This window comes from Psammomys obesus, unplaced genomic scaffold, assembly GCF_907164565.1.
Source record: "Psammomys obesus unplaced genomic scaffold, mPsaObe1.curated_primary_1811, whole genome shotgun sequence".
Classification (NCBI taxonomy): Eukaryota; Metazoa; Chordata; class Mammalia; order Rodentia; family Muridae; genus Psammomys; species Psammomys obesus.
Genome location: NW_026596040.1, coordinates 7,053,075 through 7,080,617, shown reverse-complemented (window position 1 = coordinate 7,080,617; position 27,543 = coordinate 7,053,075). Strand labels below are relative to the sequence as shown.

Sequence of the window (27,543 nt, the reverse complement as noted above, 5' to 3'; positions counted from 1 at the left end):
TGATCTGTCAGATTACCCTTGCTCTGACAGCCTTTCTCTTCAGTAGGAATGATCAGCTCCTTTGTACTACTGGAGCTCTACTTGTCTGCCTTCAGTGCCTACCTACCTTTCTTCAGACTAGGTGAACATATTGAGTTGATTGGGTCTTCTCATACTTTCATTAGTTTCCATGAATGGCCTGTCATACTTTGTAAATGGCAACTTATTTTGAATGCTACAATAAGTACACCTGGTCTTTCCAGCCAAAACTTAACTCAGACCACTCAACTCACTTGTCTATAACCAACCATAAAGGTCTCCTAGCTTCTAGCATCTAAGGGAAACATAATCACAAATTTTATGATCACAATTCTCTTGGTTTCCTGTGCCATTTTGACTTTGCATATTCTTATATAGTTAGGCTTTTAATATTAGCTGTTTTTGATGTAATTTTAAAACCCATGCCATATATGGTCTGTACACTCAACTTTTCACTGAAGTTCATTTTATCATTATTATATTGTTGTGGTTCATTTAGTCTACTTTTCAAAAAAAATGCATATATTATGTGTGTGTTCAAGTATGTGTGTCCAGGTACACATGTCTACATGTAGAGGCAGAAGCTGACCTCAAGTGTATGTCTCAAATGTTCTCCACCTTTCTCCACAAAGTCTTTTCAGTAGTCAACTCAGCTTGACTGTTTGGCCATCAAACTCCCAGAGATCTGATTCCCTGCTTCCTTGGAACCAGAATTGCAGGTGTCCATTGTTCTGGCCAGTGTTTTTACACAGGTGTTAGGTTCAAACACAATCCTTGTGCGTTCATGGCAGTCAGTCCAGCACTGAGTCATCTCCCCAGCACCCTATTTGTTTTGATGACTGTATGATACTTCCCCGTGTGGCAACACGGTGATACTCTGTCTGTCTCTTTCTGAAAATGTGCACATTTGTTCAAGAGTTGGATCACAGATGTGACAAAGGATCAAAATAGTGTATGCTATCCTACTGGCTTCCAAAGTTCTATGTTCCTGTAGCAAGGTCTGATGATCTTTTGGACCCACACATTCCTTTCAGTGTCTTAATGCTTTTGATCCGGGGCCAACCAAATACACATAAAAGGAACTATAGTGTGGTCTTCACCTTCAATTACAAACTTGTTAGATGTAATTACCATCACTTATGATGCTTATTGACTAATTGGTATTTAAATTCTTCAATGTTTCTTACTCCTCTCCATGTGGAGATAACTACTAGTTTGGTTTTTGACCCTCATGCTGTTTTTGTTTTCTGAGAAATAGTCTTATGTATACCAGGCTGGCATGACCTGAGTTTATGATCCTGCCTTTATCTCTCAAATTCTGGGATTACAGGACATAAAGGACAAAGCCTTGGACTTTGTGTGTGCTAGGAAAACACTCTACTGACTTGGCTACACCTCAGCTTGCACCACAGACTAACTTTGTGCATTGCCCGGTTCTCTTTTCTTTATGAATCTATCATTATCTGGGACCATCTAGCTTGTTCATCTGATTCCCTCAAATACAATACAAAAACCTTGGTTGCCTTGTTCACTCATCTACATCCAGTGGCTAGAACTGCACCTAGCACAGTATAGATAGGTGAATACACGAGGGACAGAGTCACATGATGTACTAAAAATGTTAAAGCGCATTGTTCTGGAACCAGTTATACTGAGTTTCCATCTCAACTTCTCCATTTACTCTGATCATGATCAAATGACTTAGCATATCTATTCCTCAGTTGCTTCAATTGTAAAAGGAACTGGTCTGTGTGATATCCTCGGAGCTTTATTATCTGAATCAGCATGCATACATTTCTTAGACTAATACAAGTGGAGCTGGTGCTTGATGAATGCAGTTATTACCACGAAGGGCAAAGCATTGCCCTTAGCTTTCCTTGGAGTGAGCATAAAGGACTCAAAGTAGTGAGGACCAAAAGAGCACCTATGTCCCCTCAAGTTTAGCATCCACCTAGTCTTGCAGGTTCTGGCTCTCATAGCCAAGAGGAGGAGGTAGATAAAAAACAAGGGTGCAATTTATTGTCAAGAAAATCATCCTGTCATCCTGATGATGAGGAAGCAGAACTGGCTAGCTGTCTGGGTTTCTGAGGAGTAGGAACTTCACAAGCCATCCTGCATACTCCTGATATTGCATCACACACAAAACCCCAACACTCTTCCCTCCCTCTTTTATAGTCCCGCTCATATTTTCAAGGAATGACAAGTAAGTTAGAGAGACAATTGGTGAGGTCACAGAAGACAAGGGAAGACTGGAGCAGGGAAATAAAGCAAGTGTAACCGAAGGAAGTGCAAATGGGTGCCTGGGGGGGAGGGGTACTTCAGGTCAGCCAAGGCACTGACCTTCTAATGTAAACAGTAAAATGCTGAAATTAGAGTCCAGAGAAATCCCGTCCATAACCACATAGGGGAATACTTTCACACAGATATGTGGGGAAGCTAGGCAAAAGCAATATGGGAAGAGACTTTGTGGATGACCAGAGAGGCCTGGGTCTGCCAAGGAAGGCAAACCTCTCCATCTTACCGGGAAGGCTGGTCCCATTAAAACTGTAGTCCCCAGTCAATGTCACCTTAGTTGAGGGCTTACCTCAGTCTGTAACCAGGAATCCCGCTCCATTTGAAGCATCCCTCGCTTCAAAGTGGTAAGCTTGGCCTTGGTTAAACACGCCAGGGAGCCCAGCCCCAGTGCATTTCCACTGAGATTCCTGGCCGAGTCCTCAGGAGAAACTGTTTCCATTTGAGATGGACCAGGGATCCGGGCCGGGACCAGCTGCCTCCCAGAGCCAAATTCCGTGACAGCTGACACAGAGGGCTCGAGGGGATGTAGAGAGCCCCTGGGGGGTGGGCAGCAAGCCTGGGGCGCGGCTGGGACCAGCCGGGCCCCGGCTGCCCACTGGTGAAGGTCCAAGTCCACACCTTTGGGTACAAGCCTCTGCCTGCTTGTCCCCGATCCAGCACGACAGTGCTGAAATTGCAGGGCGCCCCAAGATGCCCCGCCACCACTGGGGGACTTCCTCCTTCCCGCGTCCTTGGCAGGTGGGAGAGCAGTGGTGGCTGGGGGACCCCTACCGAATAGGGTTGTCGCCGACCTTGAGGCTACCGAGGGGTGTTCGTGCGCCAAAAATAAACGCGGGTGCGCGCACTGTCACGCGCACACGCACACCACACCACACACACACACACACACACACACACAGCCACACACGCACTCACAGCCCAGGAAAAGCAACTGTCCTTAAACAGCATAAAGCAAGGGGGAGGGAAACCTCTGCTGGAGACACCCTGCCCAAGACCAAATTTGGGGATGATTTTGATTTTAAGGTTTGGATTGAAGCTTCTCCAAAAAATAAAAGGACCCAGGACAAATTCCATGCTCTCTGCTTGTGGGGGGCTGGAGAAATTAGGATCTAATTTGCAGATGTGGTTGCCGCGGTTTAGAGGGAGAAAGGAATCCGTGTTGCGGGGCTTTTCCTACTCTGGGTTCCCAGCCAGGTCTGGCGCCGCAGGGGTTAAGGCAGCGCGCTGCCTGCCTGCAGGCTTTCCCCGGCTGGGAGCAGGCGCTGGCGGGGCGCGCTGGGGAGAGCCGGGAATCTCCCGCCCGCAGAGCTCCCTGGGCTCTTCCCGCCCCGTGCTATTTATAGATCGCTTCCAGCTGCTGTGCGGGGAGCTCACCCGCTAGGGCTTGCGGAGCCGCGAGGGCCTTCCAGAAGCAAGGAATTTTCATAAATTCTCTGAATGGCAAAGATGTCTCCTGTTTGCCACCATGTATGTCAAGTTGGAATCCTCTTTTCTCTCTCTCTCTCTCTCTCTCTCTCTCTCTCTCTCTCTCTCACACACACACACACACACACACAGGACTGGGATCTGAGAGCATTTGCAGCAACTTATGAATGCAACCAGACAGCTTGTCACTGTGAGCTGTCGGAGCCCCCTTTGTTATAAGACGCTTAATAAAAAGGTGGGGGTGGGGAAGACAAGCTTCCGACAATCCTCCGTTGGTTTAAAGGCCTATTTTACATTTCCTTCAACACCCAATCTATCTGCAGGTTAGCCTCGCAGACATATGTCCAAAAAAGGTATGCAGCAATTCAAGAGCATTGAAAAAAAAAACAACTACAACATATTCTCTGTCTGCTGACTGCAGGCTGCCTGAAGGCCACAGACTGTCTGCATTGTGAGCCTAGCTGGGTGGTATCAGTGGCTAGCCAAAACACGTGTGCGCGTGTGCATGGATTCTCAGTGCCAGTAGACCACAAAGGTGGAGGATGGGTTTGTTCTTCTGCCTGATATCTTATGCTAAGCATAAAACAGAGCAGACTGCTTTTCTAAACTGACACTTGATTCCCAAACCCCTTTCTACAAGAATTCCTTCCTGAAAAATACCAAGTCTCTATGGTACAGAAAATCCTTGTGCCCTCACCCCCTAGAAACTGCAGAGGATCAGGAAATGGAATCTACCTCCCAGAAAGCATACCACAATTGGAAAGGATGGAAGAGGCAGAGAAACCACCAAAGAGCTAGTAGTCTGATCATCTGAAGGGTGGGTAAGCAGTGTCCCTCTGTCCCTCCTTCCAGGCGTCTTCTTTCTTCCCACAGAAAGGTTTTTCTTTCAGAGCTGATTTCAGTGAAGTGAAAGCTTATTATTTATTTAACTTCATTTTAGCCAGAATGATCCTAAACCACAGACTCTAATTAATTCAACTTGAATAACGGGCTAGCTATAGTTCTCTTTTGGTTCAGTTCCTTGTCACAGTGTTTCCACCTCCTATAGATTCCTCTTCTCTAGTGGAAAAAGGGTACAGAGTACCCCACTTCTGCTCTGGGATGCAAGTTTGGTTCCAGTATGCATCAGGGAGATGCTAGAGAGTAATCCCTGCTCATGTGCATCCTGGCTACTTATGTGAGGGTGTCAATTCGCTTTTTCATCCTGCTTCATTCTCATTTGCCAGGTATGAATAACAGTAACAGTAGATATTTCGTGGAGTTCTTGGGAGATTAAATGTGGACATCTGTATGCATTGCTTGGACCAGTGGCAATAAACATGAAATATTAAAGCCGCCCAAATGTGAGGTAGAGTTTATTTGGATGAATTTGTGCAAAGGGCCATTTCAATAAAATCTATTTTGCCTATGCAAATCCACACTATAAATTAGGTTTTTCTCACCATACTAAAGCAGATTCTCAAAATGCATCTATGTACAAAGGAGACCCCAGATCATTGTTTTTCATTCTTTCTTCCACAGGGGGGAAAACAAACAAACAAACAGCTCTCCCAAAGGCCTTTAAAAAGTCTTCCTGCTAACTCACATACTATACTGATGCCTAGTGTAGAAAATCTCCCACTTGCAGTAGTCCAAAGTTGTCTTGAGGAAAACATTGAGGTATAGATACTTTTTTAATCCTGAGACCATACTATGAAGTTTTCCAAGGTGCTATGAAGAATTTTTTCTATTTAATTGGAGGTACAAAGCTTAATGTAGGTTTCTATGGTCTCTTACTTCTAAGAACTTCAACTGTGGTAAGTAAAAAAAAGTGCTGTTCTCCTCAACTCTATCCTTCCCTTCTTTAGAAGAGTAGCCCTAATTTTTAGACTGTAGTAGGGCATAATTGTGTAGGTATGCTCTAAGGAATTATACAACAAAGTGTCATGTGAATGGTTCCAAAAAGCATCCTTGCATATGCTGTGAAGGCTTCAGAGAGAGCCAGAGAAGAGGCATTTGGATTCATCACAGCACATCTCATGTGCAAATGAAGGTGTGTGTTTGCACCAATCACAGCCTTGCCTCTAACACCAGCCACAGCAACTCCTCTACCAGGGGACATGCGCCCCTTTGCCTAGGTAGAAATGCTGTCATGGCCATCTTGAGTTCACGAGGCTTATAGTAGCAAACGTTCTGATACAAATAAATTGAAACAGCTATGGCTTATGCTGTGCTTCCTGGATCCAGGTCAGCGTTGATGGCAGTGCAGCATGGAATGCACTGGCACAATATTAGCCTGACTGGTTATCTCATTGATGGTCCTTTTGCTCAAAGAAGTCAAGGCAGCACATGAAAGCACAACAGCTGCCAGGTAAGGAATCACATTGCCCCGTTTCCCCAAATCTCTGCTTCCTTTATAGGAAGAAAATCATGAAAAGGAATGCTTACAATAAAAACTTAAAGAACCTAGCATTAACATTAGGATCTAAATTACACACTGTGCAAAAGGTTGTGGTTACAAAGAGCTTTATTATGGGACAGTGGGAGAGCTTAGAAAAGAGAAGAGAATAGAGTGGGGAGGGAGGCAGACACAGTTGAACTAATAAGGAATATTTGTGTTGTGTATATTGGTGAACTGACTTATATGGTTCTACGGGCTGGGCAGACCATTGTGATATCTCTAGAGCAAACTGTTATGAACAGTAGGCATGAGCTGAAGCTGCTTCTATAACTAGAATTTCTGTCATGTAGCCTCAAGTCTTCTCTTCAGGTGTTTCATGTGATTTGAATCATTTAGGATAAAACTCAACTGCTTCTAAACTTAGTTACATTTGCAAAATGCATTCACCCCAACATCCAGATTAACATATGATTGAATGACTCAAGATGGAACCAAAGCCATTCTGACTCAATACTGATCATGATGACTCTCTGTCATAGCTACCTTCCCGGAGCTGCGTAAAATATCCTTTAAAAGCACCTTAAGGATGAAACTAGGGGTTTGTTCTAGCTCAAAGTACAGGCTTTCCTGGCAGGAGGAGCTTGAGAAAGCTGGCCACATTGCTTCGGAAGTCAGGAAGAAGACAGCAATGAGGGCTGGTGCTCAGCCCCGCCCCCCTCTCTTAATATATTTCAGGGAATGGTTCCGCCCACAGTTGGTAACCTGTCCTGCCGGAGCCCGCCAGCAGAGTCAAACGGTTCTTGAGTCGGGAGTGAGGATTAATATTAATAAAATAAACACACAGCACACAGGAAACTTTTTAAAGGTCCAGACTCGATAGCCACAGCAAAAAGCAGGCTGCTGCAGCAAGCAGTGCCAGCAAGTCTCTGCCTCCAACCCCCTTCTCTAGCTCCTCTCCTCTTTCCTGTCCTCTGGCTCCTCCCATTGCACAACATTGTATCTAGTTGCTTATTTGTGTCCTATTTACACAAGAGTTGAGACAGGATGCTTGGAGCATCATCTTCAGCCTTCTTCTGCAGTAACTGTCGGCCTGTCTTTTTATTGTAGAGTTTCTGAGCCAGAGTAGAAACATCTCAGAACAATGGTTAATTTCCACGAGGAGTCTGAGGAGTCTGAGGAAGAGGTGTGATCCTCACAAGCTATCCTACCTGCTGTCACAAACAAAAGGAGATGGACTTGCAAATTCTACCCTGCCTTTAGAGAAGGTCCGGTAAAAGCAGTCTCTCCACTGAGATTTAAATATCAAAGTGGGCCGCTTGGAGTCATGGCTCCCGACAGTGTCCCAAGTCAGTGAACATAATCAGGTAATTGCACCCCCACCAGACAAGAATGGCCAATATCCAGCTTGGACTGCTCCCTAGGTGATTCCAGATCTCATCAGGTTGATGGCTGAGGTTAATCATCACACACACCATTACTTCTTCCTGACCTACCTTGGTGTTTGGACGCCTAGCAACACACAGGACTCTAAGATGGTACTTTAACAGTTGGGGAAGGTCAGATCTCTAAGATAAATTACTTATTCAGCTTCACTCCGGATACGCTTGCTTTTCCAGACATCACCAACAAATACAGCACACACACATTCCCTTGTTCTTCCATTTCTACCTTACTGCATAGAACAAAGTGTGATTTCTAAAGGAAGCGGTTTGGATATGAGGATGTGAGCTTTTCAGCCAGAAGAAAGTGACCCAGAACCAAGAATATGATGTAGTCCTTCCACTAAAGCTAAGAAGCTCGAAAGAAAGAAAGAAAGAAAGAAAGAAAGAAAGAAAGAAAGAAAGAAAGAAAGAAAGAAAGAAAGAAAGTCATGCTCAGTTGGCAGAAGGTTCTTTCACTCTAACCAGATAGAAATTGTGGGTAGACAAAAGGGGCATCTCACTTGGCATTAACAGCCCTAGTTCTAGAAGCTCACATCCTGGGGCTTCACATCTGGAGTTTTATGGCTCTAAGGCTTAAGAACTAGAGGATTCTGCTTACAAGCTTTCAAAGTTGGAAACTTGAAGCTCTATGTCCTTAAAGTGGAAGCTTAAAGCCCTGTACTTATATGTCAATATGAGTCAGCTGGTTACTTTTCTTGAACTTGGATATCAGGGCTCCTAGCTCCTCATCCTTTGGGGATTCTTTCAAACTCTTTTAGAAAACAGGGCTTGTAGGCTCCTACCTTCAGCTTGTTATAACTCACTGCAGCCTCACATCGCTGCCATTTCTTGTCTTCTTAACACCCCCCATAACACACACACACACACACACACACACACACACACACACTGTCCTTTGTTGTCTAAGCTTCTGGCATAGTCTGTGTTCCATCACTCATTGGAGCTGTGGAGCCACCTTCTAGTGTTATAACTCAGGGCCCCGGATATTGAGATCTTTAGATCTATGACTATGAAACTCAGCAGCCGCCTCCTCACTGTGAATGCCACTGGGGCTAAAATGCCCAGGATTATGTCATCACTTCATGCATCCAGCTCATTTGCTCTGCACATGATAAAGATTGTAAGTAGGCAAAAGTCATTTGGGAAAAGTTTATGATGGATCCTAATGTGATAATATTAGGAAGTCAGTACGTATGAAGAAAGCCCTCCAGGTGATCCCCAAGACTGAGGTTATATAACACACACATACATTATCTATAACTACTAATACACGGTTAAATAGCAAGCCTACTTATATGGCTGGAGAGAATCATGAACAACTTTGAAATCACTTACACTTACTTCTCTGTCTGTAGATGTGTACACCCGCGTGCACATAAAAACGTGCTACTGCATGTGTGTAAAGGTCAGAGTACAGCTTAACTGAAGTCCATTTTCTTTTTTCATCAGGAAGGTTCTGAAATCAAACTCCGGCCATCAGCTTGGTGGCAAGTGCTAAATCACCCTGCCATCCTTCGCGACACATTCTTCAACTGTAATTTTACAAAAAAAAAGAAGAAGAAGAAGAAGAAGAAGAAGAAGAAGAACTTACAATTCAACCAAATTTACAAGCCTTGTATAAAAATGAATCATAGTCTTCATACAGGCAGATAGGAACCCTGACAGGAAGACAGGCTTGGAAAGAGGCCACGGATGAACAAGATGGAAGATTTATGGCTGAGCTCCTGTACAAGGCCTGTCCTGGACATGCCGCAATTTAAATAAAGTTGTGAGGCCCACTTTTCTTTATTTAAGTTTATTAATTCAAAACAACAGGAGGATGCCAGCCGTATACCACTAAAAACATTCATAATATCCACGTCCTCCCAGGGGGTTGGGATTGTCTAAATTTGGGACTCCAAAACCACTGTCCTGATGTGTTGACTCTGTCTCTTTGTGTGGGTGTGCCTGTGAGCTTCTTCACTTTTATTTTTTATTCTTCTTTCACACATATATCCCAACTGCAGTTACTCCTTTGTCAAATGCAGTTTCACCTCTCTCCATCCCCCACACACACATATCCTCTTTCCTCCAGATCTACTTCTCCTTCATTTCTCTTCCAAAAAGAGCTGGCCTCCCAGAGATACCAACTGACAATAACAAGTTACAGTAAGACTATACACATCCCTTCATACTAAGGCAAGATAAGACAACCAGTAAGAAGAAAAGGGTCCTAAAAGCAGGCAAAAGAGTCAGAGACAACCACCACTCCCACTGTTAGGAACACCAAGCTACTTAGCCATAACATATATGCAAAGGACCTAAGTCAGACCCATGCAGGCTCTGTGATTGTTGCTTCAGTCTTTGTAAGCCTCTATGAGCCCTGCTTAGGATTCTGGTGGCCATGTTTTCCTAATGTCCTTGACCTCTCAGGTTCCTACAATCCTTCCTTCCCCCGTTTCCACAGGGTTCCCCAAATTCTGCCTAATGTTTGGCTGTGGGCTGCTGCAGCTGATTTCATCAGTTGCAGGTGAAGCCTTTCTGATGGCCACTGGCCTCAGCACTGATCCAGGCTTGTAGCAGAATATTATTAGAAATCGTTTTCTTTACTTTGCTTCTGGTTGTGCTTGGTTTTATCCTAGGTCTCTGGGCTATCCAGTCTAGTTCCCGGGCCCCAGCGGAGTGTCAGGTGCAGGTATCCTCTTGTGGCACAGGCCTCAAGTTGAACCTGTCATTAGTTGGCCACTAATACAAGTTCTGCGCCACCATTACCCCAGTACATCTTGAAGACAGGACAAATTGTAGGTTGCAAGTTTTATGCCTGGGTTGGTGTCCCAGTCCCACCACTAGAAGCTGCCTGGTTACAGAGGATGGCTTGTTCAGGCTCCTTACCCCACCCCAACCCCCATTACTAGGAGTCTTTGCTAGGGTCATCCTCGTAGATTCCAGGGGTTTTACACTGCACTAGGTTTCCATGTCGACTTCCAAATGCCCCTCCCCCACCCCATTCCAGTTGTCTCTCCCTGTACCCTCTCCTTCCACCCCTCCACCACCCCACACCACCTGATCCCTCCTATTCCCTCCCCCACTCACCTTTAGTCCACTGACAAAATCTATTCTATTTCCTTTTCCCAGAGAGAGCTGATGTATGTCACCTTCCTCCTTGCCTTTTAATTCCATAACTAGCAAAGAAAATGCCAATCAATACTCATAGACGGTAACTTAAGCACATCCTGAAGGAGTTTTTGTGTGTTGTTTTGTTTTGTGTTTAAGTTTAATTGAATTATATGTGTGCAAGTGCCTGACCTCCATGTATGTCTATGTACTATTTGGTGGTGATGGAGGCCAGAGGAGGGCATTGGATCCCTTGGAAATGAAGTTACAAATAGTTGTTGGTCACCATGTGGGTAGCGAGAAGAGCCAATGCTCTTAACTGCTGAGCCTTGAGGAGATAATCTTCCTTCTCCCAACATAAAGAGGGGCTGATGCTAATTATGAGCAGCCAGTAGCTGATTTTCTTGTAGCATCTGTAGAGGAGGTCATGTGGAGTTCGTTAAGGCTTGCCATGGTTAAAGTAAACTTTTTCTGACAGTGGTCCAAAATAAAGCAATAGAGGCTGGAGGAAGGATCCTGACAATGAAATTGTGGCTTCTAGAAGCCAGCAGCTGAGGTTACAATGTTCTTTGCAGCTGGAGTATAGGGTCCTCAAGGGACCCATGGAGTGTTCGAAGTAGCCTGTAACCACAATAGAAGTCTAGTCTGCTGATTGTCAAGAAAGGGGCTCTTCAGAGGACAGCTTCTTCAACAAAGCAACCAGGCGTGTAGGAACTGACCGCTAGCTTCTGTAGCAGTCCTTTATGGGGTGAACTGGGTGGCATGCAACAGTTGTGTTCATTCACAGGGACAGTAAACATCAAAGGCTGCTTACAACGAAGACATTAACATTCTTAGCAGTGTTTAACTGTGCTTATCTGTCAGCCAAACACCCATGGGGAGACTTGGGTCATTGATTCTAAAGAAGAATTTGGGTTCTGGTATTATATTAGATTAGGTATTAGTATTATAAGAGCTTAGGAAACTTTGCCTTAAAAAGAAAGAATAATGTGGCCACAGGCAAGTGGAGTTGCTAGACTCAAGTAGATAGAAATCCTACTATAAATTGAAGATATTTGTATTTAAATGAAGTTAGTCCTTAAGACCTTAAAATCAGACTTGGTCATCAAAATACCTTCACGTTGGAAGCAATTTAATAACGTACAGGGTCTTCAGTCATAGCATCTGTTTCAATGCCCATGAGATCTGACTAAATGCCTAATAGGAGAGGAAGCACCCCTGAGAGGACACAGATAAGGGCCAGGAGGCAAGAGATCTCCTGGGAATATTCCAGGACACAACTAAGAAAAAGTCTTCACTTCCAGTGTATATGATTTAAGGCATATCTGCCAGGGGACTTCAGGAATCATATGAACCTGTAATACACATATGCCCTTCATTTTCCCCCATCATAAACAAGGTTGTATACCATATGCATATAGCTAGGTAGCTTTTGTCCATGTAGTTGTAAAGGGCCACAGAATTTTCATTTTAAAGACTGTTACTATGAGTGAGTACATTGCACATTTTTTTTCTTATTCTTCAACCCACACACACTATGGTTGATTCTATATCCTGCTCATTTTGTACAATGACACAGTACAGACACCTCTTTTGCACACAGATTTTTCACAGAGAAGGTAGTTTTCCCTGGAGAGTTGCACAGAGGCAGGTTGCAGAGAGAGAGAGAGAGAGAACAAGCTAGACACAGGTGAAAACAGAATGAGCAAGAATATGAGACACAGCAGATTAGAACAGATTGCTAGAGTTAGTTTGAAACAGAACAGCTGAGTTGAGCTGTTTCAGAGCTGTCCCAGAGCTCTGAAAGAACTAGAAAGGGTGAGCTTATTCAACAGTAAGTCTCAGAGGCTGAGGACATTCTAGGACTAGGTTAGACTGTATGGAGGCAAGAAGCTTCTGGGACTAGCCTTTAATTAGCCCACAGAGGCAGTAAGCCTCTGAAAGACATTTAAATCAGGTGAACAAAAGTTACATTTACACACCCTAGTTACAGTCATTCCTAGTTTCCCTTGAGTTGTTGATCAAGGGTGTCCAAAACAATCCAGGCTATTGCCAATAGTCCAAAAACATGAAGTTAACTATGACTGGTCACTAACAACAGCATAAACAATTCATAGAATCTAAAAAACAATAAATTATACTTTTCTTGTATATTCAAAATCCAAAATTGGCTGGCAAAATAACTCCATTTTATGTTATTACTTCAAATGGGATTTGTTAGCTTAGCACCCTTCTCAATAGAGGTGGCAGGGATCCTCTGTTTTGTGTATTGCAGATCAGTTATCACTGTCTAGAGTGTTTTTGTAAATGAAACCATACAGAAAGCTTCCTTTCAAAGGGGTGTCTTTCTGTACAAACTGAATAATTATTCTGAGGTGCATTTACATTATTACATACATCTATGCTTTGTTTCTTTTTACTACACAGTAAAATTCCATTATACGGAAATTATGTGTGTTGTTTATCTGTTTGTTTATAGGTGGATATTTCAGTTGTTTCCAGATTTTTAGCCATTGCAATAAAATGTCCAGGAATATTCATATTCATGTTTATGGATGCACATATGACTTCAGTTTTCACTGTAAATGCTCAGAAAGGCAACATTTAGGTCAGTGCTAGGTGTGTGTATGTTTGCTTAAGAAACCATTGGCACTCTAGCCAAAGTTTGGCTGTGAGCCTCAGCATCTGCTGGGAAGAGTCTTTCAGAAGCTCTCTGTGGTAGGCTCCTGTCTTGTTCCTTGTTTTCACCTTCTTCCGATGTCTATCCCATTTGCCTTTCTGAATGAAGATTGAGCATCTTACCCAGGGTCCTCCTTCTTGTTTAGTTTCTTTAGGTGTACAGATTTTAGTATGATTTTCCTATATTATATGTCTACTATCCACTTAAAAGTGAGTATATACCATGTGTATTTCTGCTTCTGGAATACCTCACTCTAGTAAAGGGCACAGGGACAGTCTGACATGAACTAGGTGACTGGCTCTTTGATCACCTTCCCCTGTGTGTGGGGGTGGGGTGGGGAGCAGCCTTACCAGGCCACAGAGGAAGACCATGAAAGACAATCCTGATGATACCTGATAGGCTAGGGTCAGATGGAAGGAAAGGAGGTCCTCCCCTATCAGTGGACTGGGGAAAGGGCATGGGAGGAGATGAGGGATGTAGGGAGGGCGGGATTGGGAGGGGATGAGGGTGGGGTTACAGCTGGGATACAAAGTGAATTGTAATAAATAAAAAAAATATTTTAAAAAAGAAACCATTGGCAATTGGTTTTTCCAAAGTGATTTTACCATTTTCTATTTCCACCGGAAGAGTGTGACTATTTTGGCTGCTTCCCCTTCTCACCATCACTTGGGGCACTCAGTCTAATTGCAAATCCACAGGTATGCATTGGTATGTTACCATCATTCCAATCTGCATTTTCCTTATAACCACCGATATGTTGAACATGTGAAATTTTCTTCGCTATTTACTGACTTTGGTGACATGGCTATTCAGATATTTTGACATTTCGTTGTCAGTTGTGGCTACTACGGATTATTTATATATTCCAGATGAATGCCTTTTCAGAATTGCAAACAGTTCTTTCCAGTCTGGTTTGTTTTTCCTCTAGCTACATTAAGGTTAAATTGATTTTTAAAATGTGTATGTACAATATATAGCACGGCGTTTTAATATGCAGTGAGATGATTAAATTAAGCTAATTAATGTATCTAGCACCTTACCCACTTTGCTTTTTTATGTTAACATTTAAGGTTTTGTTCTTAGCAGTTTTCAGGTTTATAATGTCCTTCACCACATTCCCATGCTGTTCAGTAGGTCTCCAGACCTTACCTGACCTTCCTAACTGAAGCTTTGTGTACTGCAACCACTGTTTCCTAAACCAGCCTAACCCATCGCCACTTCTGAAGACCAAGGCTCTTTTCTCTGCTTCTATGAGGCATTCTGCCTTGTTCAGCTTTCACATGTAATGAATTTATGCAGTGCCTTATTTTTCTGAGCACATTTGATAGTTTGTCTACAATGCTGTAAATGGCCAAAGATCTTCAAGGCAGAGACCTTCATTCTGAGTAAATACTTAGAACAGTTTCCTTACTCATCTATCCACAGACTCAGGTGGATTCCATATCCTGGTCATTTTGAATGTTCCTATAGTGCAGACACCTCATTTGAATGCCAATTTCACTTTTGGGGTATAAACACAGGAATGGAATATTGTATAATATAGAAACTCTATATTTAATTTCTTAAGAAATTCTCATGCTGTTTTCAATAATCACTGCACAAATTCATGTTCCCCACAAACAGTCTGCAAGAGTTTCCTTTTCAACACATTTTATCCAACTCGTACTCTTCAATCTTGATTGAACAGAGGTATTTTTGTTTTATGACATCCTAATTATCTAATTTTGCTTTTGTTGTCTGAATTTTATTGCAATAACCTTTAGCACTTGGATTGTAGGTTACAATCTCTTGAAAGCTTTTAAACTGTTTTTGAATCATCTGCATTGCATGAGAACATAATTATTTTATAATAAAACACAATGACACTTTGTGAAATGCTTTGCATATTAGTCAGGGTTTTCTAAAGGAGCAGAATGGGTAGAGTGAACATATCTGAGGTTTATCAGATTGCCTTACAGAACATGTTCTGAGGAGTTCAACAGCGACTATATAACATTGAAGAAACTGAAAAGTCCATTAGTTGTTCAGTTCACAACACTGGATGTCTCGGTAGTGCTGACATGAAGCTGAAAGCTTAGTGGTTTCCTGGAGAGTTTCTGGCCTTCAGTCCATATTGGAATCCCCCCCAAAATTTCGAATAACAGTGATAAATGTCTCAGCGGCAGAATAGATGAACTTGCCAGTGAGATTGAGGGCAAGCAGGTAAAGAGCAAAATTTCCTTTTTCCCTGTTCTTTTATGTGAGCTACTGCCAGAAGGTGTGGACTAGATTTAGGGTAGGATGTTCTGCTTTGAACAACCTAATAAAGGACAGGAGCCCCACAAGGGCCAACTATATCAGAGCACAGGGGTCTTTTATGAGACTGTTTCTCCAACCAAGGACCTTGTATGGATATAACCCAGATCCCCTGCTTGGATGTAGCCCATGACAGCTCAGTATCCAAGTGGGTTCCCTAGTAAGGGGAACAGGGACTATGTCTGACATGAACTCAATGGCTGGCTCTTTGACCTCCCTCTTCCCCCTGAGGGAGGAGCAGCCTTGCTAGGCCATGGCGGAGGACATTGCAGCCAGGCCTGAAGATACCTGATAAGCTAGGGTCAGATGGAAGGGGAGGAGGACCTCTCCTATCAGTGGAGTTGGAAAGGGGCAGGGAGGAGATGAGAGAGGGAGGGTAGGGTTGGGAGGAATGAGAGGGGCTGGGATACAAAGTAAATAACCTGTGATTAATATAAAAAAATAAAAAATTTATTAAAAAGAAAGAAAGAAAATCCCTCACAGGAGTGGCCAGCAGCTTGGGCTTTAGGTGACGTTGAACAAGATTAGCTGCCACAGAATGGTTGCCAGCTACAGATTTCATTTTTCCTGGAGGACTTGGGATGATTTGAAGCTCCAAAAAACTTGTCTGTGTTGAGGGTGGAGCTCTTTACTGTGCTATACATTTTTTTTTATTAAACAGATTCATTTGACAGTAAAGAATAGAAAAGAAGTCTGTAGTAAAAGTTAAAGACCTTTTGTTATTAAACTACTTAATGTTTATGGAAACAGGCGTTCTCAGTTTATAGCTCTTAATGAGGGTATGAACAATATTAATTTTTAGGGAAATTAGCTCACTTACTACTTTACATAAAAACACTTATGCAAAAATTAAATCAGTTATCTCTTGTTCTCTTTATCTACTCACTCACCACACAAGGGATATCGTCATCAACAGATCCATTTATCCTTAAAATTCATCCATCATCTTTCTAGCTATTTATTAAATGATGGCACTTGAATGCAAGGTTCCATATGAACAATGCAAGAAAAAAAATGTGCCAATTCTGAAGTCTCAAGGAGAATAAAACAGTTCTAAACCAAAACCTAGGATGAGATTGTTAGCTATAATAGATAGTTAGTCAAAAGGCCTGTGTAGCAATTCTCAGGCCTGGCTTCCTGTGAAAACATGAGAACCTAAGTTTAGATGCCCAGATTTCATACAAAAAGCCAGTTAAGCCCATTTCTGAAGAGGTAGAGACTGAAGGATTTGGAGTTCTTCCTATTCAGACAGTCTAGCAAATTGGTGAATACCAAGTTCAGGGACAGATCCCGCCTCAAAAAAAAGGTGGAGAGAAATTGAGGAAGACTTCCAAATTTAACTATTGTCATGCATGCATACACAGGAACATGTACATATACATACAAGAATGTACACCAAACACACACAGAGTATGATACTGCAGGAAAGAGTGATAAATCTGCCTAAATTGCTCTATAAAGTTGATTTCGTGTGCATTGTAAAATAAATGGAAAGGTTTCTTAAATATTTTCGGTGTTGGGTGGGAATCCGAAGAACTTCGGAAAACAAGAAAAAAACAAAACATCAGTGAAGCCAGAGCAACTGCTCCTTCTCAGCAACCCCTCTGAGAATATTATTGTACACGCCCTGGAAGTCACTAGGGCACCATGTCTTCCCCCAAAATGGGAGCCTTTATCATTGCTACAAACTCATAGCAATGGCATCTTACTGAGCAGAAAATTACTCAGCTATAAATTATCTGCCATTAACTGCTACCAGACCTGTCTTTTCCAGTCAGCATTCATTATGTATTCATGAGAAGGTTGGCTATCTTTCATTCTATATTGTATTCAGGGAAGGAAAAGAAAACACATAAAACCATTTTCATGACTGAATGGGCGAAATAATTTAAAAGCCAATATGTTAGCCTGGCAGGTTGTCTAACAACCATAAGGCTCTCTTCAGACCAATAATGCAAGTAGCTCACTCATTACTACATAATCTGTTCATGCACTTCTTAACACCAGGTGAATGTTTATATTTATATGAAAAGAGTACTTAGACAATCTTGCCATTGCAAAAGTCACCTCTCATCAAGTCTTCACACCTTCATCAGAGAAAAACAGGTACACCTTAGCTGCTTCCTGTGGGGATGAATGCTTTCAAATTCACATGAAATGCATGCTGTCTTTACATTGGTGATTAAATCTGCGAAGCCACCTAACTGCACAGTGGGGTCAAGAACATCCTCAAGGGTAGGAAAGCATGTGCGGCTATTCCTTCTCGTACATTCAAAGACCTCGAATCTAATGTCGCTGCCCAGTTGTGGGAAGTTTACAGGGGTGAGAAGGAATGGAGGTTTCCATAATGCTAACTATAACCAATGAGTTAGGACTCCAAAATGTTTTCAGCCACCTGAGGTCTCACCATTCATTTCACTGTCTGTCACTTCCTACTTAGACTTCACGTTGCTGCATAATCGCTTCCTGATGACTCGGCCTAAATATCTTCCCTGGATACCTCTGTAACATTCTGTTGACTAAGCCATAGTTGGTTAAGTCCAACTTCCCATAAACATTTGTTTCTGCCAGCCTTTTTAATTTTAGCCATTATGTGCTGAGTGCAGTGATATTTCACTGTGATTTTTATTTGCCTTTATTTGACAAGTAATAACATCCAACATTTCCCCATATATTTTCAGCCATTTGGACTTTTTTTTTGGGGGGGGGTGCCAAGTTCACATACTTAGTGCATTCAAAATAAATGCTTTTGGAGCTCGGGAGGTGGATCATTTGATAGGTAAAATGTTTACTAAGCAAGAATGAAAGACCCAAGTTTGAATGCTTAGCACTCACAGAAAGCTAGGCATGGCAGTACACACCAGTAAACAGAGTGGGGACGTATAAAGACAGGCAAAGCTTAGGCGTCTGCTCATCAGCTGGTCCAGAGACCCTGTGTCAAAAACTAAATGGAGAGTGACTGAAAAAGATGCCCAGCATCAAAGCACACGGGTGTACACACACAAACCCACATGCATCCCACAGACACAAAATACTGCAAACTCTTAATTTGTTTACAGTTCTTCATGTGCTATACATATGAAGGTATTCATGTGTTTTACATCTCTGCTCCTAATCTACCAAGTCTTTACACATTCCTTTGGTCTTTTGATGAACAGTGTCTCAATCGATCTGTATGCTGCTATAGCAGATCATCTGAGCCTGGGTAATTTATGAAAACATCATAAATGCAGCACTGGAGACTGCAAAGTTCAAGGTGCCCACAGTTCAGTCGTTTGATGAGGTCTCCTCGGTTTCTAAGACAGCCAACCAGAAGGAGGACTGATGTGTGCTGAGGGCAAAGGGTACAATCTGTAAAGCTTTTAATAAGGGCGATAATCCCATTCACAAGGGAGTAGCCCTTATGGCCATAGACAAGGTCTGGATTTTGGAGGGGGAACATGTTCAATCACAGCAAAGTCGACTTCCAGTCCGGCTGATGCCACGGTGTCATTTGTTTCTTCATGGTGAGGTTTTTGTGTCCTGGTGAAATGTTAAAGATTTATTTACTACTTATGTCTGTGTCTGTGGGAGCATCTGTGTTTGTGTGTCTGTGTGGGTATATGTGTGCTTGTGTAGGTGCCCAGAGAGGCCAGAGGAGGGCATTGGATCCCTTGGAGCTTGACTGAATTAAAGGGAGTTGTGAACTGCCTGACATGGGTGCTAGCAGCTCATTTCCTCTGAAACAGAGCAACTGCTCTTAATTGCTGAGTCATCTCTCCAGCATCACCCTCACCTGGTATTTATTAAGTGTTATTGTTACTTTGTTAAAGCAATGTACCTTTTTTCATTGACTGACAAAGTGGAAGAAATAAAACAACTCCCTTATCTGTTTTGCAAAGTTTATTGACTTACTCAACTTTTACCTCTTCACTCTGCCCTTCTATTTGTTAGAAGGAATGATTGTCATCAGTTTCTTTCTAAAGACAGATGTGGTGGATATCAACATGTTTTTGTTTTAATTCCCGGTGTGGGATGTGGGACTGATTCAGATAATCCACAGCAACAAACTATTTGCCTCAGGTGGGCTATGAATGGAGGGTTTTTTGTTTTTTTTTTGCCAGGTGCAGAGAGTTTAAGTCTGAGGACTCTGGAGAGAGAATAAATGCCAGAGCCCAGAGAGTGCAGAGTAGCTCTGAGAAAGAACAAGGCTGCTGTTGCTTCCCACTCCTGTTGCTGTTGATGCAGTGATACAAGAAGTTGGAGATCTCCTGAAACAAGGATTAAACTGGTTCCACGAAACCTGATGACCCTAACCAGCAGAAAGCAGCTAAGAGAACTGCGCCCTGTCTCCCATTAAACCCATTCTCTCTCCTACCTGGTGTTGGGGTGTTGGAAGAGATTGGGGTGGAGTAGGGAGAAAGAGATATATAAAATGTAAATAAAAGAGTTTTTTTAAAAGTATGTCAATAGACAGATGTGTCATTAATTCTGATCCCTGTAGCCACAGAATACCTTCTCTCTTGCAAGTATTTTCTTAATTTTTGTATAAAAAAAAAGAAATTTATCTCTATCAGATTGTTTTGATGAACAAACAATGTAACACCTATTGTGTTTATAAAAGTACCAATTAGGAAATTAATTGTACTAAATTAGTATAATTTGAATACAGTTCCTAAATAGATCATTTTTAAGAGAAGAATAAGGCATGAAAACAAACAAACAAACAAACATGAAATATATAGAGTACTTCTGGGTAGTTCTACTACCAAGTCCTTAATAAAAGAATGGGTTACCAGAAGTCACAAGATGTCAGCCATGCAGAAAAACTATTAAGAGAAGTAACAACAAAGGGGTGCAGGTCCGGCCCATGTAAGTTCTTTGGTTAGTGGTTCATCTCTGCAAGCCCCCTGAGCCCAGGTTAGTTTACTCTATAGGTCCTCTTATAGTCTCTCTGATCTCTCTGGCTCCCTCTATCCTTCCTCCCACTCTTCCACAAAACTCCCTGAAACGTGTCCCATTGTTTGGTTGTGGGTCTCTGCATCTGCCTCCATCAACTGCTCCCAGAGGACAGTCATGCTAAGCTCCTGTGTGGCACGATAGCAGGGTATCATCAATAGTGTCAGTGGTTGCCTCTCCTTCATGGGTGGGTCCCAAGCGGGGCCAGTCATTGGTTTGCCGTTTCCTCAATCACTTTTCCATCTTCATCCCAACATTTCCTGAAGGTAGGACAAATTTTGGGTAGAAGATTTTATGGGTGGGTTGGTGTCCCCCTCCCTCTACTGGAAGTCTCACCCAGCAACAGGAGGGGGCTCCATATCACCCACTGTTAGGAATCTCAACTAGGGTCACCCCATAGACTCCTGGGGGCCTCCTCTGTCCTAGAGATGCTCCCCCAACAACTTCCATTCTCTCTCCTGGTCCTTCCCTCCTCTCCTGCTCTCCTCCTTCCTGATCACCACCCCATTACCCTCCCTACAGCCTCTCCCACACAGCTCCTTCTTTCCATCTATTTCAGATGTCTATTTTATTTCCTCTTCTGAGTGAGATTCAAGCATACCCCGTTGGACTCTCCTTGGCTTCTTTGGGTCTGTGGGTTGTAGCGTGGTTATCCTGAACATTATGGCTAATGTCCACATGTATATACCAGATGTGTCTTTCTGCTTCCGGGTTACCTCACTCAGGATGATATTTTCTAGTTCACTCCATTTGCCTGCAAATTTCATGATTTCGTTGTTTTTAATAGCTGAGTACTATTCCATTGCATAAATGCACCACAGTTTATCAATTCTTCAGTTGAGTGACATCTAGGTTGTTTCTCATTTCTGGCTTTTATGAATAAATCCTCTTAGAACATAGTTGAGTAACTGTCCTTGTGGTGTGGTATAGCATCTTTTGGGTATATGCCCAGGAGTAGTATAGCTGATTCTTGAGATAGAGATATTCCCAGTGTTCTGAGAAACCTCCAGATTGAGTTCCAAAGTGGTTATAAAAATTTGCATTCCCACAAAGAATGGAGGAGTGTTCCCCTCTCTCTACCTTCTCTCCAGCATGTGCTGACACTTGAGTTTTTGATCTAAGCCATTCTGATGAGTGTAAGACAGAATCTCAGAGTACTTTTTATTTTCATTTCCCTGATAACTAAGGACATTGAACATTTCTTTAAATGTTTCTTGGCCATTAGAGATTCCTCTGTTGAGAATTCTCTGTTTAGCTATGTATCCATTTTTTAATTGGTTATTTGGTTTGCTGATGTTTAATTTCTTGATTTCTTTATATATTTTGGGTATTAGCCCTCTGTCAGATGTAATGTTGTTGAAGATATTTTCTCAGTCTGTGGGCTGCCATTTTGTCCTATTGACAATGTCCTTTGTCTTGCAGAAGCTTTTCAGTTTTATGAGATCCCATTTATTAACTGTAGATCTTAGAGCCTGAGCTGTTGATGTTCTCTTCAGGAAGTTGTCTTCTGTGCCAATGAGGTCAAAGCTATTCCCCACTTTCTATTCTAATAGATTTAGTGTATGAGGTTTTATGTTGAGGTCTTTGATCCATTTGGACTTGAGTTTTGTGCAGGATGATAACTACAGATCTATTTCCACTCTTCTACATGCAGGCATCCACTTAGACCAGCACCATTTGTTGAAGATACTTTCTTATACATATATAACAGACATGCAGCATAGTCATCATGTGGGTCCCCTAACAATGTGAGTGGGGGCTCTCTCTGGCTTTTTAGCCTGCCATTGGATCCTTTTCCCCTGGCTAGGCTACCTTGTCAGATTTCAGTGGGAGAGGATGAGCTTGGTCCTGCTGTGACGGAGGTGCCAGAATGGGACCCCTTACAGCACCCCCCTTCTCTGAGAAGAAGGGGAGGGAATAATGGGAGGAGGGAGCATGGAGGCAGGACTGGGAGGAGAGGGGAGGAGGTGGTGGGATCAGTCTGTGAAGTGATTAAGATGGATAGATAGATGAGAGAGAGAGAGAGATAAAGGGAAATAACAATGAGAGCTAGCGGCAACATAGTACAAAAGCAACAACACTCTGCTATTTTGGAAGTCTCTGAAGCTTCCCTAGCCAATAACTCATAAGATTCTTACCTTAGTTAGGGTTACCACTGCTGTAATAAAACACCCTGACCAAAAGCAACTTGGGGAGAAAGGGGTTTATTTGGCTTACTCTTCCACATTTCTGTTCATCAAGGAACACAAACAGGTCAGGAATCTGGAGGTGGTAGCTGATGCAAAGGCCATGGCCTGATGCTGCTTATGGCTTGCTCCCCATGGCTTGCTCAGCTTGCTTTGTAATAGAAGCCAGGACCACCAGCCCAATAATGGCCCCACTCACAATGGGCTATGCCTTCCCCCATGAATCACTAAGAAAATGCCCCACTATCTTGCCTACAGTCTAATCTTATGGAGGCATTTACTTGTTGAGGTTCTTTCCTCTCTGATAACTCTAGCTTGTGTCCAGCATGACCCTATTGCTGAAGACATCAGATAATTTGATTACAAGATACAGAAAAATGAAGCTAGACCTGAGCTGGAGGCTTCCTCCCTGCTGACTCACATTCAATTGTTCCAGGAGGTATTCTATAGGACACTTGGATAGAAGAGTTATCAATGGTCTTACCCAGCTGTGAAGCTTTGGGTGGAACAAAACTAACTTGCCAGGCTAGTGTCACTCTCACCCTGGGTCAGAGAAGCATGTTGGGGCACTTGGCTATGATTAGTATAGGTATTTATAACCAGTATAGTGCTGAAACTAAATGACTGTTGAAAGATCAGCCCTAACCATGACATCATCTACATGACCCCTTAAAGGCCCAGGAGACATCACAGAAAAGGGACAAAAACCTATAAGTCATGGAGGATGGGGAGGAGTGCTGAGGAAGACTGTCTTCCGAATATGATGTGGCAATACATTCATAAACCCATAGTAGCTACAGTTACCTGCACGAAAGCTGTTCACTCACAAAAAAATTATAAAAGAAAAAGGGACAATTTAGGAGGAACAAAACTATTAGTAGGCATGGGAGGAAGATAGGGTAATGAGGATGGACAGGACCACAACATATTGTGTATACATATGAAATTATCAAAAATTAAAATTAAAAGAGAGAGAAGTGGCCATCCAGACCCTCTCTTTCCTGCATGGCTATCCCAAAGGAACAAAAATCACGAATTTTTTTTTCTCCAGTCTTCAGCTGGAGCTTCAATAACCTTAGATAAGGTGAGGTTTTTAAGTAATTCCCATGGCATAGAGAAGTGTGGCCAGTGATGGAGAAACCACTGAGATGCTCAATGTCAGGCACACAGCAAAAACTAGCCACTGGATGAAATAGTACAATGGATAAAAAGCTCATGCCCTAACAAAAAGCATGCATATTTCCTGCAGTTTATCTAATAGTAAAAGTAATATTAATTTGGTTATGTAGACACATGTCCCGTCCCACGGGACTTAGTTATTCGTGGGGGTGAAGGGGGTCAATCCTGAAAAAGATGGGGGAGAGAGAGAAAGGACACAAGCAGACGGTTGCCGGTCAAGTGTCAGCTTTATTGAACTTTGGTGTTTCTTTTAAAACGTGGTTTTGGCAGGGTGGGAGAGAGGGGCGAGAAAGGGAAGTAGTAGTGGAAAAATACCAAGACCCTTGGTGGGAAGTTCCCAAGGCTAAGAAGGTGGGTTAAAGAGTTACAAGGCCCGAAGATAAACATCAGTGGTCACATCGGTGGTCACATCGGTGGTCACGGATGTGTCCCAAAGCAAACAGTTTCGGGAACAATGGGTCGTAAGAAGCTATGGCCTGCTGGCGCCCGGTGCTTATCTGGCAGGTCAGGCCCTTAGGAAGGGTCCCAGGGCTTTGTTCCCAACAGACACACTTCCTCATGGAGGGTCAGGATATCCAGAATCAGTAGTTATGGGCACTAGGTACAAAAATGGCAAGTGAATTGTTATGGGTAACAGTTAGGAGAGCTACTATCATGCACTACTTTGCTTTTTTAATTCATGCATTCTGTCCATGAAGACACCATCATACAATAGCTGTTTATTTATAGCAAGAATATCACTCTGCAGGTCAGAGAGCACCCTAGCCCTTCAAGGCACCAAGAATGAGTTCATGGTCCACCAGGTATCCTAGCACTATATTAAAGCAGCCTGAACAAGGCTGACAGTGAGTTTCAGGAGGCTGAACCCATTGTTTCATTTTGGTTTGTTGGTTTGTTTGTTTGTTTGTTTGTTTTCTTCATGTAGAATATTCCCTGGTCAGTGCAATGTTAAGTGGGATAGTACTAAGGTTTGAATGTAGGTACCCTATTAAAATTCATGTTGAAATTGAATCCCTAATGCTTCAGAATTGAAAAGTGAGGCCTTCAGGAAGTCATTGGCTCATGAGGAACTGCACTGGGATAGCAATTTATGAAAGAGGTTCACAAAGTACTCTTGTCTTCTATTATGGTCTTCTCAAAGTACTATATTAGAAGCCTTCACTAGATAACCAACCTTACTGACACCTTAACTTAGACTTTGCTCTTACTTCAACTGTAAGAAATAAATTATTATTGCACTTAATTCCTCAGTTTTGAGTATTTTGTTATAGCATCATATACAGACTAAGGTAGAATTTTGCAGTGAATTAACAGGGGATTCTGTTTGTTCCCACAGAGGAATACTATTGGGAACACTGTAGGCAAGGTAGGAAAAGTCTCTTGTGGATCATGTATGTTCTCTATAAGGACCATAACATGAACTACGGGAGTAGTAAAAAAGCTAAATAACCTGTGAGTAGCTTGCCTCTCTGTAATGGCACCACACAGTCCCTGCTTTTAGGTCATGTATTTGATATTGCAGTAACCAAATCCACCTAGATAAAGAGATAGCTACTAATTAAATGAGAGAGAGGGAGAAGGAGGGGCAAAACTATTAGTAGGCATGGGAGGAAGATAGGGTAATGAGGATGGACACGACCACAACATATTGTGTATACATATGAAATTATCAAAAATTAAAATTAAAAGAAGTACCAAGCAGGCAATGGTACTTACTGCCAAGCTGAAGACCTGAGTTAGATCCATGTGACCCACATGTTGTAAGGAGAGAACAAATTCATGCTAGTTGTCTTTTGACTTCCACACTTACACTGAGGCATGCATTTGGCATGTGAATGTGTGGCATCCCTACACACACAGTCTCTGGAAGGAAGGAAGGAAGGAAGGAAGGAAGGAAGGAAGGAAGGAAGGAAGGAAGAAAGAAACTTACTTTAAGAGAAGGCCATGTTATTGAGCCTACACATAACCTCCATTCCAAGTACTGTAGCCACTTAGTTCTCTGATACCTTAAGTTCTATGGCAGTTGGAGAAAATAGGCTAGATCCAGGAACAAGTTCCTTTATTTCCTTGTCAGTAGACATCCCCCATCATGTGAATGTTCCTTGGTACACATTTATAGGGGACATAAATATCTTCATGTTCTATGTTCATTTCTGAGAGAAATATTCATCTCTTTTTGCCCAGAACTCTCTTGTTCTTTCCTAGCATGAACACAGGAGAATGTGTTAGCCTTTGCCTAAGAGTCAGTGTGTCAGTGCAGACTGGGACCTTACTCATCATCTCTCATTGCAGGAACAATTAGATTCACCTTTCTGTGTCCTGCCTTCTCCAAGACTATCCTTCATTCCTGCAACCCTCTGTGGCACACCCAGTGAGATAATAGTGCTGTTATATTTTTTCTTGGCTAATCAAGTAAATGTGCCAGGAACAGGGCCATAGTGTCTTTCTTCAAGTGGCCTGGGAACAATCATGATGTCTTCAGCATATGTTGAGGAGAGAACATAAAACTTGAAGAGACTTGACCTAATACTAGGTCTTCTGTCTCCTCTTTATGAATTGGAGAGTGTCAGAGAAGAGCTGTAAGAAACCATGTGACCCTGTCATAACTGAACACTCAGGATATCACTTTCTATATATGGACCATGGGATTGAAAATGAACATTCTAGAAAATTTGGTGTAACAAAAACAGACTCAATAGGTTATAGTTATATATATTTGTGTGTATATATGTATATATATATATACATGTTTATAAACATAATAATAATCGAATAAAGGAGACTATCCATTTGAGAGTGTGGGGTATGAGATGACCTGAAGAGAGGGTTCCTGGGAGAGATTAGATAGAGGAAGGGAAGAGGGATGGTGATATAGTTCTATTTTAATTAGGATGTATATTTAAAAAGAGCTTTAAAAGAAAATTAAAGGGTGTACTATTACCTAGGCCCAAATGAACTCTAGGATATTATTTGTAATGACATCAACTCTTTCTTCCTATATACAGCTTTACCAAGTTCTGTCCTGACCACCGCAATAATGTAGAGGCTAAAACTTAAAAGGATGACGGTGCTGCTCACTTCTGGATCTTGTCGCTAAGATTCTGACAAACTGTGTTTCTTTAAAACAATATATTCACTTAGTATACTCTATGTGTTGTTTCTGTAATTTGCCTTAGACATAAAACAATTGAGTTTTCAACTGTTTCATCCCTTTGAAATTATGAGGTTCCACTGCTCTAAATAACTGGCATTTTGTAGCTATCAACAAAAAACTACAAGTGACTGAGCCTGAATGGTCACCTGTGAAGAGGGATGTCAGAATGATTTCTGAGAGGTGAGAAATGAGCTAGGTGACCCAGCTTGCCCAGATGACAAGACACAAAAGGCCATATCCATCATATCAGTATACTCTTGCTTTTTCTTCTTCATGTCATTTTCATTGATCCAAACTAGTAGCTCTGAGCTGTTAAGGTAATGCAAGAAACCTAGTTAAGATATAGTAATAACTGAAATCAGAATGAGTAGGATTAAGACTAAGAGTTTCTTTGTCTATCAGCATTTTTTTAAGAAGAAGAAGAAGAAGAAGAAGAAGAAGAAGAAGAAGAAGAAGAA

General features: G+C 42.2%; 1 protein-coding gene across 1 annotated transcript in view; it reads right to left on the bottom strand.

Moving 5' to 3' along the window:
* Positions 1 to 27,543, bottom strand: part of LOC129688061 (uncharacterized) — a 259,773-nt gene that overhangs the window by 144,758 nt on the left and 87,472 nt on the right. The window contains exon 2 of the mRNA XM_055622817.1: positions 2,603 to 3,080. Within this exon, the coding sequence (XP_055478792.1) occupies positions 2,603 to 3,080 (478 nt within the window). The remainder of the gene's footprint in view (positions 1 to 2,602; positions 3,081 to 27,543) is intronic.